This window comes from Vanessa atalanta, chromosome 6, assembly GCF_905147765.1.
Source record: "Vanessa atalanta chromosome 6, ilVanAtal1.2, whole genome shotgun sequence".
In the NCBI taxonomy this organism is placed as follows: domain Eukaryota; kingdom Metazoa; phylum Arthropoda; class Insecta; order Lepidoptera; family Nymphalidae; genus Vanessa; species Vanessa atalanta.
In genome coordinates this window covers 10,621,054-10,638,791 of record NC_061876.1, presented here as the reverse complement: position 1 = coordinate 10,638,791, position 17,738 = coordinate 10,621,054, and the positions used below count along the sequence as shown (strand labels likewise).

At 32.0% G+C, this 17,738-nt stretch overlaps 2 protein-coding genes across 3 annotated transcripts in view; one reads left to right on the top strand and one right to left on the bottom strand.

Annotated features, from left to right (window-relative positions):
* LOC125064570 (nitric oxide synthase-like) overlaps positions 1-7,094 on the top strand; it is a 43,766-nt gene extending 36,672 nt beyond the window's left edge. For both annotated transcript variants that reach the window (XM_047671679.1, XM_047671680.1), the window contains exons 9-22: positions 613-727; positions 1,254-1,484; positions 2,012-2,116; positions 3,221-3,291; positions 3,678-3,835; positions 3,979-4,208; positions 4,505-4,750; positions 4,891-5,044; positions 5,118-5,287; positions 5,409-5,619; positions 5,792-5,879; positions 6,070-6,340; positions 6,449-6,640; positions 6,724-7,094. In XM_047671679.1, the coding sequence (XP_047527635.1) occupies positions 613-727; positions 1,254-1,484; positions 2,012-2,116; positions 3,221-3,291; positions 3,678-3,835; positions 3,979-4,208; positions 4,505-4,750; positions 4,891-5,044; positions 5,118-5,287; positions 5,409-5,619; positions 5,792-5,879; positions 6,070-6,340; positions 6,449-6,640; positions 6,724-6,834 (2,353 nt within the window). In that variant the 3' untranslated portion in view covers positions 6,835-7,094. The remainder of the gene's footprint in view (positions 1-612; positions 728-1,253; positions 1,485-2,011; positions 2,117-3,220; positions 3,292-3,677; positions 3,836-3,978; positions 4,209-4,504; positions 4,751-4,890; positions 5,045-5,117; positions 5,288-5,408; positions 5,620-5,791; positions 5,880-6,069; positions 6,341-6,448; positions 6,641-6,723) is intronic.
* A 62-nt stretch (positions 7,095-7,156) lies between these two features.
* Positions 7,157-12,073, bottom strand: LOC125064571 (cilia- and flagella-associated protein 299-like). Its single transcript, XM_047671681.1, has 4 exons — positions 11,902-12,073; positions 10,885-11,062; positions 9,234-9,431; positions 7,157-7,500 (listed from the first exon to the last, which is right to left on the bottom strand). The coding sequence occupies exons 1-4, from the start codon at positions 12,069-12,071 to the stop codon at positions 7,330-7,332; spliced, it is 717 nt and encodes a 238-aa protein (XP_047527637.1). The 5' UTR covers positions 12,072-12,073; the 3' UTR covers positions 7,157-7,329.
* Positions 12,074-17,738: the final 5,665 nt, after the last annotated feature.

Sequence of the window (17,738 nt, the reverse complement as noted above, 5' to 3'; positions counted from 1 at the left end):
TATCGAGGATTCAATCAATCAATCAAAATTTTTATGGAGGATTTGCTAGTCAATCAATCAATCAAAATATATTTTATTCAAGTAGGCTTTTACAAGCACTTTTGAATCGTCATTTAACAAACTATATTAAATGAAGCTACCACCGATTCCGAATGCAGATTCTACCGAGAAGAACCGGCAAGAAACTCAGTAGTAGTTACTATTTTTCAACATTTCACAAAAATACAATTATATAAATATGTAATAGAGTTATTATTAATGGAAATTTATTTGAAAACGATTAAGAAAATTTCGAGGGCAAATTAAATCGAATCATTTCTAGGTATAACGTTTGATTGATTTCAATCTGTCGTAATAAGGTTTCACATTTTGTCACATGTACAAAGTTGCACGCTCTTTTATTGCCATTCAATTTATATACTTATTTAAAAATTATATGATAAATAAATCACATATTTGTAAATAGAATCTCAAGTTCCCATCAACGTATTGTATTGTGCATTTCTTGATAGACATCTTATATGTATTGGTGCGGCTTTTTGTTATGCAAAGCAATTCAATTACTCTATTGCATACCAAAGTGATTTTGAAATAAATAGATTTCTCTTCCAGGGGTGGATGTCCCTCAGATTGGGTCTGGATTGTTCCTCCGATGTCATCCTCTCTTACGTCGGTGTTTCATCAAGAAATGGCTTTGTACTACATGAGACCGTCATATGATTATCAAGTGAGTTACGAATAACAAAGTACTTTTGCAATTTTCTTAAGACATATGTTGTGTTGGGTTAATTTGGGTTGCAACTGTTTGCACCATAATTTTAAAATATAATATTTTTCATTTATTTAATACTGAACTAAATAAAATAGTATATTGTGTTTCGACATTCGTATATTTTAAAATGTTACGTGCATTTCGAAAACTATAAACCAATAGTAGGCAATATTTTGTAAACTGATAATTATTTTTTATTAAATGTAAGCATTAATTTATTAAGAATTAAACATTAAAATCTGATGACTACAAAGGGTTCCATACTATTCTTGTCTTGGATGTTTTATTTTTATTATTTTGTATGTTAGTATGGCCTTTAAACGGTTCCTATATTTTTTTCAATCAGTTAGTTATTACGCTACTAAAGATAGAGCCTCGTGATAGACATACAGTGTAAGTTTAGTATTTGGATTCGATTGGATATAAATGATTATTATGTAAATAATCATTAACAGATGCATAAATAATAATTCTTACCCAGGACCCAGCTTGGAAAACTCACCAATGGACCAAGAACGAAGGTGACAAAACCAGGCACAGAAAGTTTCATTTTAAACAAATCGCTCGAGCCGTCAAATTCACATCCAAACTCTTCGGACAAGCACTTTCAAAGAGAATCAAAGCGACTATCCTGTATGCGACTGAAACGGGGAAATCTGAACAGTATGCCAAGGAGCTAGGGACCATTTTTGGTCACGCTTTTAACGCCCAGGTGAGTTTTTAATTTACACGTGTTATACGTCTCTGTTAGATTGAATCGTATTGAATTGGCTTGACATTTCAATTAAAGTAAATGTTTAGTTTTTAAATAAAATCTGTTAGTCTTGTTTTTAAAGTTAAAACAGAGTTAATATCGTCTTAATATTTGCAAATAAAATACATTATGGTCCAGTGGATACATAAAAGAGATTCGAATCCGAAGTAGTGACAATATTTTTTTATGGAATTATTTCATTTTTAGGAAGGCTTACACGATGGATGTTTATCGCCCATAGACACTGATACTACAAATCGTATAAACTTTCTTTATAATTTGTTGAGAAACATGTGGTCTTAGATGGTATATCCTGTAAGCACCTTGTTCGCTCACCATTTAAAGCGGATTACAGAGTATAGCTGTGTTGTTTAGTTCTAAGTAACGATCAATAATTGAATTGTACTTCCACAAATCGGTAAATTGCTTTAAAAAAACTATCTCATATACAAATATGACTTATTCGATCATTAAAATTTCTAAAGGTGCATGCTATGTCAGAATACGACGTGTTTTCGATTGAACACGAGACTCTTCTGTTGATCGTCACTTCAACTTTTGGCAACGGCGAGCCGCCTGCGAACGGCGAGGTATGATTTTAATATAATATTGTTGTCGATTTATTTTTCGTATCAAGAAACTCATTTAAATATATATTTATTGATATATAGTTCTATATTATTGACTTCATAACAGTGAGTCACTTACACTGCCTTATTCAGAAGATTTTATTCAGTTATTTTTTATTTACCTTATATTATATTTAATTAGTCTGTCTCATTAGTGATATATGAATTGTCATATGTACATTACAGCTAATGTATGTTTGCTTATTATAACTAACACAGTACGAGCAAATATCTTATTTTATAAGACGTAATTAAAATATTATTGGTTTCTGCAATTTATAAACACTACGATATATTTATATTCTATATTTACGATAAAAATTAGACGATCAAGTAATATCAATCAAAAAAATAATTATTAAGAGGTCGTTAACCTTGCTCAATTGGAGATAACAGAAGGTCGCGCGGAAACATCACACACCCATAGTTGCCGAGATTCACAGGTCCGTTCAGTACAGCGTCTCATCCCGCACTGATATTTTAGGAGACAGAGGGGTTGCATAGTGCGTATACCCCTTACGTAAAAAAAACGTTTTTTTTTTTTATATTCTGCGAAAATAAGACGTAGGATAGTATTCAAATATAAATATATAAATCTTGTGGTATATAGATACGTTAAGAAAAAAATTAATAATAACAGATTCAGAGAATTATATAATGTAGGTTAACATACGAGTATATTTGTTTTAAGTATTTCCGATAATGATTACCGAGAAAAATAATGATCATCAATCAATTAACTCTGAGCAATGAGCCATTTCATTTTCATTCACATTTTTCAACCATTTTTATTATACCATTGTAGGTGTTGATAATCCAATATAAGCTTAGCTAAATTTTCAAAACTTGTGATCCATCCGATCTAAATTGATTGTCGAACAAACAATGCATTACTAAATATGGTTACAAGTCGGAAAAGACGACACGCATTTTTGTATTTAAAGACTGTATGTATATATAATTGTCAGAAATTCCTACAAACTAAGTGTTACTTTTGACAGCTGTATGTGATTTTTCTTATATGCATCGTGTTTAATGAGCAATAAAATTTATAATAATTTACAGGTGTTCGCGAAACATCTGTTTCAAATGCTTTGTAACGAGAAGAAGAGCTTAGATCAGGTTGACAGTGCAGGGTAAGTTAACAATTATAAATTTCGAACTTTTTATTTATTATTTATTTTGATTAAAAAAAAATAATCTTTTGAACGAATGATTTTTATAATTCAAAACATATATATATTATTCTCTTTAGACTCTAGTTAATAATAAAAATACTCAGTTTCCTAGCTAGGAATGATTGTTACAAAAACTATTCCTATATATATTATACTAGTTATCGCAGCGGCTTCGCTCGCTTTTTAGGGATTGGTCATCATAAAAAAGCTTAAGTCCTTCCTAGGAGTTCAAGCTTGCTTTAAACCAAATTTCATCAAATTCGGATCAGTGGTGAAAGAGCAACGGGCAATTAGAGTTACTTTCGCATTTGTAACATTAAAGTAAAGATAGCTTCATATTATAGAACAAATAACAAAATACCAACGCCGAAGTCATTAATGCGTACAAACAGCGTTATGACACCAAGCATGGAATACAAGAAGCAACTTTCACGAATGGAGTCAAGGAATACAAATGTCAACGACTACAAAAGACAATTATCCCGCTTGGAATCTAATAAGAGTATGTAATTTCATGAAATTATTTTTTAATCTCACAATTTTAAATTTATAATACACGGATGAAAAGAAAGCTAACGTAAAAATGAATTGTATACAAGTGTAATGAACTTATTTCTTTTTAATTTATGAATGATATCTCATCAGGTAATATGACCGGGACCTCATCAGCAGATAACATAGGCCCTTTAAGTAATGTATGTTATGCTGTTTTTGCTCTGGGCTCTAGTGTCTATCCAAAATTTTGCCAATTTGGTAAAACTGTGGACAAAATTTTAGAAGATTTAGGAGGGGAAAGACTCTTGGATCTTACATATGGGGACGAAATGTGCGGTCAAGAACAACAGTTTCGTGTTTGGTCTTCCAATATATTTCATGTAAGTATCGATGCCATAATATATGCAAACATAAAATTCTAAGCAGTCAGAACACGTGCATTTCAACCAATGATAACCGCTGAATTTTTATATGCTTAATTTGTGTTTATAATTTATCTCGTGCCCGACGATGAAGGATATCATCGTAAGGAAGTCTGCATGTGTCTTATTTAATTGAAATATTGCCACACGTGTATCCACTTCTCTCCCAAGCTTTTCCTTAAAGGGGAGAGGAGGCCTTAATCCAGCAGTGGGACATTAACGGGCAGTTACTTTAATGACTAAATTAATTACAGGTGGCCTGCGAAACGTTCTGCATTGAAGAGAATGATATGGTAAAAGACGCTAAAAAAGCATTTGGTAGGATGCCCCTAACAGAAGAAACTGTTAGGTTTGGTCGGACTGACAAAAAATGCGACATGAAATCTGGCCTTGAACATAGTTACAAAAAAAAGTTAATATCATGTAAAATAAAAGAAACAAAACATCTAGGTGAACATACAGCTGACAGAGCGACAATTTTTGTTGATATGGAATCCGAAGTAAGTATAGATAATTATGTCAATCTTTTGAAGTTTAGTAGATTAGGGAACAAAACTTTATGACATATTTGTGACGAAACTATTGCTATTATTTTATTCATGTTAATTTTAAAAAAATTGTAACAACTGTTCCATTAAAGGATGAACTTAAGTACGAACCAGGCGATCACGTTGGTATCATGGCTTGTAATCGAACAGAAATAGTAGATGCAGTTTTAGAAAGGCTAAAAGGCGTTGATAAATACGACAAAGCTGTACAACTTCAAGTTATGAAAGAAACGCTTACACCTACAGGTTAGTTTTACTTATATTTATACACCTACAAAAAAAACACAAGTTTCAATATTTACACATATTATAATTTCAGGAGCAGTAAAGACTTGGGAATGTCACGAACGAATGCCAGCTTTAACTGTCCGTGATATTTTCACACGTTTCCTAGACATAACAACACCTCCTTCGACAAAGATTTTAAAGTATTTGGCTACAGTTTGTAGTGATCAAAACGAAGCTGATTATTTGAAAGAATTAATCGAGGTAAGAATAAAAATCCTCATAAGCCATTATTTGTTTTGCTTTATATTTTAAAATCATTTCAGGATTCAAACAAATTTGATAATTCATATTTGTATTGCTTTATATTTGTAAATCATTACAGGATTCAAACAAATATGATGATTGGAGACATCATTATTTTCCTCATTTGTCAGAGGTATTTGCTCAAGTACCTTCATGTAGACCTCAAGCTTCGTTACTTGCGGCATTATTACCGCAACTACAGCCTCGATTTTATTCAATATCATCAACACCGCTACAAAATCCCAAAAGGATTCACGTAACAGTTTCAGTCGTTATATATAAGACTCAAAGTAAGTATACTTTTTGAGTAGATCAAAAACTTTTATTTAATTTTAAAACAAGTTCCATCCGATCCTTTGATTTCGCATACTTTTGAGGTTCGAGCCAAATATAATCTAGTATAAGTTTTAAGTGCTATAGGACATTGTATACCAGAGCATCAAAATATTTCTTGTTTTTCAGATGGAGAAGGAAGTACTCATTACGGTGTTTGCTCAACTTACTTACAAAGCTTAAAACCTGATGACGAAGTTTTTGCATTTATAAGAAGGTAAAATCTGTACAACTGTAACATTCTACTCGTATACTAACTAACTATAGTTGATTGAACCCATAAAAAAGATTGGTTAAAACATTTTTTAATGAATTTAGATCAATAAAAAGAAACCAATTTTTTGAAGATTATAGTTATATTAAAGACACTTTTTATATGCATTTTTAAAATATAAATATTTTTATAGAGCTCCTACTTTCCGCATGCCACAAGATGTATCTGTTCCTCTAATATTAGTGGGACCTGGATCCGGTATAGCTCCATTCAGAGGCTTTTGGCAGCACAGAAGATATCAAATAAAAGATTCAAATTCGAAGAAACCCGGGCCCATTTTCCTATTATTCGGCTGTAGATACAAGGAAATGGACTTATACAAAGATGAAAAAGAACAGGCAATAGCTGATGGTGTTTTAACAAAGGCTTTGGTAGCGCTTTCCAGGGAAGAAGGAGTTAATAAGGTAAATTAAAAAATATATCAAACTACTATGAAATTTGATACATATTTATTAAATATATAAAAGTTATTAGTTGTATGAGACACTAAAGTACAATTTGTAAAATTACAGAAACACGTCCAAGCCCTTCTTGAAGATGAGGGAGCGCAAGTAACACGGATGTTAGTAGAAGAAGGAGGCCACTTCTACGTGTGTGGAGATTGTAAAATGGCAGAAGAGGTGCAACAAAAACTGAAAGAAGTCATTAAAACACATGCGAATTTATCAGAAGAGGAAGTTGACGATTTCATTTTATATTTAATGGTACAATTTAATAATAATTAAAAAGTAAGAAAATCGCTTATAATAAATCAAATAAATATAATCGTAATTAATTTTGTTTTTAGGATGAAAATAGATATCATGAAGATATATTCGGTATAACACTTCGTACTTCAATAGTACATAAAGCTTCCAGAGAAACAGCAAAAAGGACTCGTCTTGAATCTGGATCATGATTTCTTAATATCATTAAATTAAGATAAATTAATTTTAATATTTAGAATTATCTTTAAACTATTAAATCGAGTTCTTAAATTTCGATTTATATCATTATTATGGAACATATTTTTATTACTGTATGAGCCGCAAGTGTTCTAATATTATTAATAAACGATTCTGTTTCACGTTATTTATCGAGAACTTATCAATGCTTCGAGAAAGTTAGCTTCACAGTCTATTGTTCGATAAATAACTTACTTGAAACCGAAACTTTTAACATATTTTTTTTCATTTCCAAATAGTTGTAATGGATATTTATCTTTTGAATGTTAATCGAAACTAAATATGTGAATGGTATCACATAGCTAAGATTATTTAAAGATAAAAAAAGTAAATAAGAAGTAAATTCAATAAAACATATTATGTCGTAGTATATATTTTTAATACTTTACAAAATTCAAGTGTTAAAAATCCCTAAAAGTATTTGTGGGAAGGGCATTTTGTTTAGCCTGTCAACTTTTTCTTCTAACCACGTGATCGTAAATTTCTATTTGGGTGTAACGTGGTGAATATATTCTTTGCTTGGTTGTGTTCTGACCAGGATCCTGGTGCGGATCGGGGTAAATAATTTTGTGATCGTGACGATTCTGAAACAGGAGACCTCGATCCGGATCCATTATCGGCTGCAAATGTACAGAAGTATTTTTTTAAATATTCACATTAATCAAATAACATATTACATTTATAAAATTACTGCGTGTTCTGAGCGGTAAAGTAATACTGTCATGTTATATAGATTCTTTATGAAAACATTTTCCATAGTTTTACCAATAAATGGGCTATTAAAAGCATTTTTTCCGAATCGGATTATACAGCGTTCTTTCTTTATATTTATTTGTATGATTAGAGCCTTTACACAAACGAACAAACTCTTCATTTTTATTTCATAATATATTTATATTAAAAAACTGAAAAAGCTATTAATAACTATAATAAACTTATTGTGTCAGGTAAGTTCTGCTATCAGCAATATACATGCCAAACATCTCATGTTATTTACCGAAATATGTATTAATTCATACATAACTTACTCAATGTTGCAAGCTGTTGTTAGAAGCTCAAACTATTAGCTTATAAAATTTGTAGTTAATTGGCATTTCACTCAACAATGATGGTCAACTATGCAAAGCGAAGTTGAGCTTGAAACAACACGAATTCATAATTATCAGTATTATTAACACGGATTTGAAATTCAAATACTTTTAAAGGCATTACATTTTTAATACATACATCTAAAATTCATTTTAGTAAGGCCAATATTGAATTTCACTATTTTGAAATAATTCTAAGAATTTTGGATTATAATATAAATACTCTGATTACATAACTAAAGGCAAATGGAGTTCGCGGAACATTAAAGTGAAACAACAAAAGCGACTACAAAAACAAAAGTAAAAGGCAACTGCTAATTCCCGGTAGAATGTAATACCAGATATGAGGTGATGAAAAACCGTTGTGGGAATAGAATTGACTATAGACATAAATAATAATCGTCGCCAAATAATTCGTCGTCGTCGGAGGTCGTCAAATAATTATTTGACGACCTCCGTGGTCGGGTAGTGTGTACACCGGTTTTTATGGGTACCGGGTTCGATTCCCGGCCGAGTCGATGTAGAAAAAGTTCATTAATTTTCTAAGTTGTCTTGGGTCTGGGTATTTGTGGTACCGTCGTTACTTCTGATTTTCCATAACACAAGTGCTTTAGCTACTTTAATCACAAGAGATTCTAATATATTATATCGCGTTTTCTTGTATTGTATATATTATTATATAATAGAAAATTACGTAATTTAAAATGTATTAATACGTCAATTATTAACTAAATGATGTGACAACATTTTTGAGTATTTTCGCATTACCGTGAATATTCGCATCTATTGCTTGTCTAGAAAGTCCCACGCGTTTCATCTGACTGACGTTTTATAATCTGAGATACTACATTACGTAAAATAATCCCAATTCATGTCTAGGTATATTTTCAAAAGTCACATACAATAAAACATGCGAGGCGAAAGTGAAATTGATGTAATAAAATTTCTCTGTTTTATCTATTTCTTTCGTCGCAGCCGGAAATGGAATGATATTTTCTGAGAACATTTTTATGAGGACCACCATCAACTGCAGATTTCATATATCGTCCAGAGTTCAATTGGAAATTTCCAATTTTTCTCAAAGTATAAATCACGAGCTTGAAGTTTTTAAAGACCTAATCTTCTTAGCCTTTAAAGATAGCTTTTCTTATAATATTAATCTTATTTCACCAACTATTTTGTACCGCTCTTATAAATAATAGGTTAAAATCAAGCTAAGAATTATTTGCCAAAAATATAGTATCAAAAATAAAATCAATTTAAACCTTGTAGTTTCTGCTAATGTTGCTTCTCACTGTACCGTGTCTCCAATGATAGTAACCCAAATCGTTGTCCCTCGGCCAAAGCATTTTATTCGCTCGAAAAAACGGTCTCCAATCTTCTGATATGAGTCGATGCGCGTAATCTATGTAGCCGGATATTTCAAAACCGCCTTTGGTGAAGTGACGGATGAAAATCACCGACTGCAATACGAATTTAATGAATGTTAGATGAAAGTGAAAACCTTTATTTGTGACTTGTGTTGGCTGTTCAAAATTCTATGGAATGTATCATAATATGCACACTTTTCTAAATATACTTTATATATTGAAACCAAAAATAGTGTATTTATTTATATTACGAGTACTAATCTGGTGAATTAATGCTTCTAGCTTTTATTGGGCGAATTCATTTCTTGTTTCAAGAACCCTTTATCTTTATTTCCTAATCTACTACGATTTCAAAGATTAAAAAATTTACACTATTTATAAAAGATAATTATAATACATAGATATAAAACATAATATTAATAAGATTTGTTTTGAAACAAAACCGTCACTATCGGCGTTATTTTTACAATACACTATCTGAATCTCTCAGATATCTCAGATAAAGTAAAGACGGATTTAGCAGTTATCGACTTCGGCTTATATATCTTATTTAAATCCACTCAACTGCCTTCAAAGTTTTTAACTTGTTTTGCATATTAACTTCATGTCCAGCTTGTATACAGAATTCTCTAGCGATGCTGTTCCGAGAAAAACTAAAACTTGTAATCGACAAAAAGCGTTTGAGAACTCGTTTAAGCTACATACACTTATATAGCATATTAAATTTTATTACCATTGTGTATATACAAAAATCGTATTAGTTATAGAGGCTTAAACGAATTTTAATGATTGAATAAAAAAAATTATATTTTTTTAGTCCTACAATCAGACTTAGACTGATGGTAGGGCTCTGTACAAGTCTATCTAGGTCTACCCATGCTGGATTTCATATACTCTACTGTCAAACTTGGTATTATTGTGTTGAGTTGCTTACTCATTGAAACTTCAGGCACAAGGGACATAACATCTTAGTTCCCAAGGTCAGGCGCATGGTGAAGTAAGGAATGGTGAATATTACTTAACGCGCCAAATGACTGTGGTGACCATTTATCATCGAGCTGGAAAATTTGTCTGTCCGCTTACGTATTTAAAATAATAATAATAACATTATTTTCTTTATTCTCTCATCTCACTTCAATCGTAGTTTAAGTGTAATCATATTTGTAGTAATAAATAATGATATAAAGATACTACTGAACTGTCTCGTTCACGCAAATAGGGTTTCGGGTAAGAGTGACAATGATATAAAAGCGCTCGCTGGGTCCGAGGTGGTGACAGTTGCATATGATAGGAGACGAGCGAATATCCAAACCGTATGATCATTTAGATTTAAAAAAACTTATTACACTGTACTATATATGATACGTTCCTCGTGTCTGTAATTTCATCGCCCACTTCACGCATGAGGCAGACAGGCAAAGTTACTTCCGCTTTAATAATAATAATATCGGTGGAGATATCATCCTCCTGCCCTTATCCCATGTTTTCTTCTTTCGTACTTCTCCGCCTGACGTCATCTCACAAGTAGAATAGAATAGATAATTACCTGTAAAATTCCAACTCTATTCGCTCGTTCCCGTACAGACAGTTCTCGATTGAAAGGATCGTCAATTTTAGCGCCCTCGCTGACCAACACGTACGGACGGACTACGGGATAGACTATGCTGTGTATGACAGCGCGACGTGTGTAGAATTCTTTTTCTGACAACGTATCGCCGTTGGCTCTGCAGTGAAATTGAAAAAAATTACAAATGCGCAAGTCGAGGAGAATTAAATTTTAACTTGATTTGTTAATTGTTCGCCGGGTCGCGAGTTCGTTCGCGACATTTTAATTTTTAGTTCTCACTCTGGAGGTTATTTGGGTTTCCGCTTTGAAAGAGCACAAGAACAAACCTATTACTAAGACTATGCTTATCGTCTGTATTTTTAGGTCTATACAAACTTGCAAAGATACGTGTAAGTCCAAAACCAAGGCTAGTCGAACTCTCAGTGATCAGAGTCCGATTCGATTTTGGCTGGTTTTATTGCGTATGCCTAAAAAGATATTTCACTTAATATTTTTATATTATTTATTAAAATGCCTTTTATAAATGTAAAGTATGGCTCCAGCATACACTGAGCAATGGAAAACAGCATATTGTTCCAATAATAATACTGGATAAGACTTCCTACGTTCCGCTGATGTAGTGTGTTTGAGACAAAACGAAGCCCATTTAATTGTATAAATAGGCAAGTCTTATGTTCTTGTACCAAATCTATACACACACACAACATACACCACAATATAATTAGTGTACAATAAAATTTATTACCATTTATTGGTAATAAATTTGACAATTTATTGTAATACGTTCCCGTGACTGGCTCGTCCACGTGTGAGGGAGAGAGGTAGGTTTTAGGTACTTTACGTCCTTTTCTATGGTTTTGACAACCTGTATACAAATTTTAACGATGATCACTTGAGTCGATTAGACGTGAAAGCGTAACAAACAAACGAATAAATAAATCAACTCCTTTTCGTATTTGTAATATTCGTTAAGATTTACAGCGTTATTTTACACACCTGTAACCAAGCGCAGCTATCGTCCTTGCAGAATCAATACTTCTGAGATTACGCAGATCGGCAATTTCTATAAGTGAGTCTAAATAATCTTCCCAGGTATCAAAAGGCAGCAGGCGTCTGTCAGCCTCCACGCCCGGAGGATATTCGTTTTTCTTCTCAGCCATCGCCATAGTTTTGGAATATTAAAATAACTGTAGAAGGATCTTGATTTTTTAATAATAAATCATTTTACGAAATTATAATACGTATTAAAACACGATGATAGAAATGATAATTTGTTATTCTGTAATTTGTCAAAAAAACCTCGATAATTTATAGTCTTAAAATCACTTAAAGTCATTATAAAAAGAGGTTTTATATAAATAAATTAAAAATAATATAACAAATGTCCTATCCGTGTATACTGTATATATACCAATATTTTAATTATATTATAAATGACTCTGTTTGTTACTCTTTTACAGCCAAAATATTGAACCGAATTTGATGACATTTGGTATAAAGCACGCTTGAACCCTACCAAAGGACATAAGGCTTTTTATGCCTAGCACCTGACACTCCTAAAATGGGAACGAAGTCGCTGGCGACACCTATTTTAAAATACACTTTGATTCATAATTTGTACTGACCAATTTCCTCATTTAAACTTTAACTTACAAATAAAGATTTCTTAAGAAAATTCCTAACGCTTCACGACAAACCCCTAAAACGCGAGCGGGGTCGCAACGCTTGTCATACAAATGTATTGTGTTATTGTTTACAGCGCCGTGTAGGTGCGATTTACAATTAACAAGAGGACAGTATAACAAATATATCTGTGAGAAATATGTATATGTGTTCATAGTAAATTACATAATTGATCGTGTGTCGATGTTTATCTCAAACACATAAATAAACTTTTTTATGGTATAGGTAGACGTATGGTATGATGGTAAGTAGCCACCACTAGCACCTTAGACATGGGCTCTGTTAGAAATAATAATCATGCCTTACATCGCCAATACGCTAATTGGATTTAAAAAATATCTATTAAATAATTATGAATGTACAATGAATATTTTTTTTCGTAATTATTGTTTTTATATAAAATGTCGCCCTCATGGGATGCCCGGTAAAAGTGGAACATCGAAATTAATTAAATACGGAGTAAAATAAATAAAAACATAGAGTTCCATTTTTAAAATAAATATGTTTTAAAATTTCGGGAGGATGAAGCGAGGGGTGCGGGAGGTTGAGTCATCGGGAACGTTGCTCTAATTATTTATTTTTCCGTTCCATGATTTTTTTTATTTTTTACCAACTTTGTTCAAGATTGTTAAATTAAATTTATTATATAGCAATCGCGACGCGCTAACATAAGGATCGAGAGCGATGACGGAATGCGTGTCAGCATGAGAGAGCGTCATGTCGTTTGCCGTCACGGCATACGAGTCAACCGTGCAAGGTTGTGATCAAGTCGTGATCTGTCTCTGTGATCACAATTGAATTTGTAATCAATAATAATTGTCATAGATATCGCACTTTTGTGTCTCAATTGTGTATACAAAGCGTTTATTTAATAACTCATGTCCATTAAGACTATTCTCAGAAATATTAACTTCATTCACATTTAAGATCAGAGTTATGGATTTAAAAACTTACATTTAATTTTATATTTAAAGATATCGATAATAATATCACAAAGAGTATGTTTTGTACGTTCTCCGATTTCATATAAATTAAATTTACACTAATTATGAATATAATAATAGCAGTAATATAATACTACTCGCTGTATATTTTATGAGTTAATTATACGTTATTATTAGACAAAATATCGCATATCCACTGTTTTGATAACAATGTATAACTGATATATTATAACTTTATAAATGAATTTCAATTTTGGGAAATTTGCGGTTGCTGTTTACATTCCTTTACCTCGGAATCTAAGTGAAGTCGTTCGTCACGTCACGAGCGTGTCATCGCGATCAGCTCTTATCGACAAAGAGATTTACGACAACTCTACGCATTTTTTTTAAATTACATTATCTTTTTCGGTACACGAATTGCGTCGATATATTTAAATTGCTCACCAATGAAATATTAATTAGTTTTAGTCTAGAATAGTTAATTTGTATTTCAATCAAGTTTTATAATAAGTTGGTTATGTCATGTCCGCTCAAGTTTGGCGTAAAATATTCAGTGAACGTCACGTATGGTGTAGTACACTTAGGAGTCTGATTGGTTGCTTACAAACTCAAAAGAACAAGATACTAATAAGGTTTAAAGAAGTAAAGAGTACAGGATTTTTGAAAGCATTTACTTATTCTTGAAATGGTTTTTATTTTCCGTGACATTAAAAGTACATCAGTCTTGTCGATTAATTATAATCATACAAAATATTAAGAAAGAATAGATCCACTACTAAGCTGCCGCTGTGTAGGCATATGTATATCATGCAGGTAAAAGGGCTAGTTCGTTTTTTGCTCAGAGGATCGGAATTGCGATTCAACGGGAAATTACTGCTAGCATTCTTGGTACCATTCCACGCGGTCATGACTTGTAATGTAAATATTTTATTTGTTTAAAATTAAGGCCTTCATTTAAATATTTTTTATGTAAAATATATAATAAATTATATATTATGTAATGTTATAATTCACTTGATAATATTGTTTTTATAACTTTGTTAAAGACATTGGTGTATTGCATTATTCCTACTTTCATTAACAATAACATTTCGAAATTCGTGAAAATGTCTGGTCCATTGTCAGAATATTACTTTACACCGATACTAAAAATATTGGTTAATTTGTATGGGAATTCATAAAAAATCATAGGCAGGCAGGTTGCCAAACAGCCCCAACGATAATAAATGGTAACCACACCTCATAGATATTGGCGCTGAAGATATATGAATAACATATTTCTTACGTCGTCAATGCGCCATCAACTTTGGGAACTACGAAGTTATGACCCGTGTGCCTGTAATTGAGTTCACTTACCCTTAAACCGGGAACGCAACCCACTAAGGGTTGCGTTAACGGTAGAATAGATGTTGATGTTTCAATTGTATTGACTGCCTCGTTGGTCTAATGGCTAGTTATAAGGCCGTAGATCCTGAGATACTGAAATGAAACCCCAGTTTGGACCGCTAAAAAGTCATAGGGTTTATCTATAGAATCCGAGCCCGAACTCTGAATCTAGAAGTGTTCATACGTAAAGCCGTTGGTCGGCAGCTTTTGCATAAGCCCGTAGGACACCAAGTCATTATTTTAAGCGTCATCTCAAATCTCGTATACAAAAATAAGTACTAGTAAAATATAATTCACCTACGAAAGTTCTTAGCAAAATTGACACTGCTGCTTTTCTATTAAATCGTAACAAATATTTTTCGAGAACATGTAAAGTACTCTCAACAGGAGACCGAACGTGATTCGATTTAGTGCTTGAATTTGAATGCAGTTTAACATTTAAATAACAAGAAAGGTTGGAAGTACAGATAGACATAATATCCACTGTATTATACATTTTTGGAAATTATATTAATTTAAGCTTTTGGGGCTCAGGGACTTGCTGGTTGCATAATGATTAAAGTGGGATGAAAAAATAAATAGGCATGAGATTTAGCTGAAGATTGTATATTGTACTGTATGTATTTATTGATGATGAAGTATATTTTTTTTTAGACTATTGTTTTACTGGCTTACTGAATTACGGTAAACTAAAATAAGAATCACAGATAAAATGCAGAATGTAAAAAAAATGTCTTTCACGGGACTTTTTAATTTGGATTCACTGCTTGAGGTTTATATTATTTATCATAATGATATGATTCGATAAAAGAATTCTTTCGAAAACTCTCGAAAAATTATTTACTTATCGAAAGGTCTTAGTAACACCCCGGACTCTGGAATGAGGATGTGTGAACACTCCCTTAGAAAAGGGCATAACACTTTTTCCTTACGTGACGATTTCTATAAATTCACTCCACTGTAAGCAACATATAAGATATTCGTTCCAATATAACATAAAAAGTAATAAATTAATAAATTATATTCTTTTGTAAATGTGTAACATATTTTACTTGAAAGATGGACATACTGCCATACCTACATGTGCGCGGGTTTAGTCTTTAGATATCGTTCCTTTCATTTAACAAATCATATTCCTTCAATATCGAATTCTCATACGATAATAACTTATTGGAATACTGTAATACTTTCTCGTGAAAAAGGATTGGTTTAACAGTTTTATTAGTTACTCACGCATATGTAATCATGATAAATTTTGTCGAAGGCTATTCTTTTACATTCAGAAATAGTTTCCATAGCTGTATACTACGTAATTCATTTCTTTATTTTGTTGAATGTTTGCGGTCTTTGTGTGCGTGGAATCGATTTACTTTCAGAAGCAAATGTGTTTGACTAGACGCCCAATTATTCCGAATTTCAATTATAATGCAATGCAGACGTAGCCACCTAACCTTTCACATTTGCATATAGGTATATTGAATTAAAAACTTTCCAAATTAAAGTATTCGTTCATTTGCGTTGAGAGTGTAATATAATAGCACTTTTACATTTAATTTAAAAATATATTATATTGTATTATTAATACACTATTATTATTATATTATTACATTCAAATACTCTTGAACAATTGGTTTAAATTTTATCGATATAAATAAGTTTCAAATAAGAAATATAATACTTCGTTCGCACTCTGTAGCAAAATTTGTGGCTATCATATAGCTTTTAATTGTTTATACTATTTAAATGTAAAATAAATGTATTAAAATTATTGTGTTAGTATTTTATAAAGAATATATAATTGTTTTGAATTCACATCAGATTTGTGTATGTGTAGTGCTCGCCCGGATTTCAACCCGCAATCTTCAAATAAGATTCTGCATTTTTACCACTGAGCCATCGCGTACTCGTCTCCATAAAGTCAATTTAATGTTGTCTTTAAAATTATAAAATTGAATCTTATTAGATGTGTTAATGCTAAAGGAATCCGTTTCATAATATTTACATCTTATGAATTATGTATAATATAAATCTAATTATACGGAGAGGTTATAAATTCTTTTGTACAATATACTCGCTCAGGCATTCCTGTATGTGATATCACAAAGTGTGTATTACAATATTCATTCAGCTCTTTTCAGTCGTGTTTCTTTTATAGGGGTTGTTTTTCAGAGTGTTCTGCATTTTTAGCACAGCTTCGAGATAACGATTACGAAATATTTATTCCAGTACAAAACTCGCCTGGTAGGTTGTAATTGCTGATTCCCGCTCGTAGAATACAGCTCTGCTAAACTTATTTACTCGTAAATTTACGCCAATTTCATCCGGATTTGCAATGCTTTTAAAAACTGACTTGGTATCTCAATCGTAAAATGGCGAAAACCGATTTATAGTGATACGCTATTTTGAAGCATATGTCCTTTAAATTTTATGATTATTATATTTTATGTCGCTTATCACTTTCTATCTTTTTACGACCTTGTTCTGCAGTAAGTTGCGAGTTTGTTCTTATTTTATTCAATTTTCAAGTTCCAATATATGTGTTATCCGTTATTCTTCTTCTTCCCGGCTATTGTCAGGGTCTGCCTTCCGACTAAGCCTACTCCACAGGTCTTGCTTCACGACATATATGTATATGATATTATGTACATATATGTCGTGAAGTATAGTATATAGGACTAGATGTGGTTCTATGTACGACAGAATAACGTCTAAAATTGCCAGTGGGAACTGTTGGTTTTTAGTGGGTTTCCCGTCGCAGTTGAGTCCGTCCGCCGAGTATTTTATTTAAAGTCGGGTAAACGCGCAAATACGTTTTTTTCA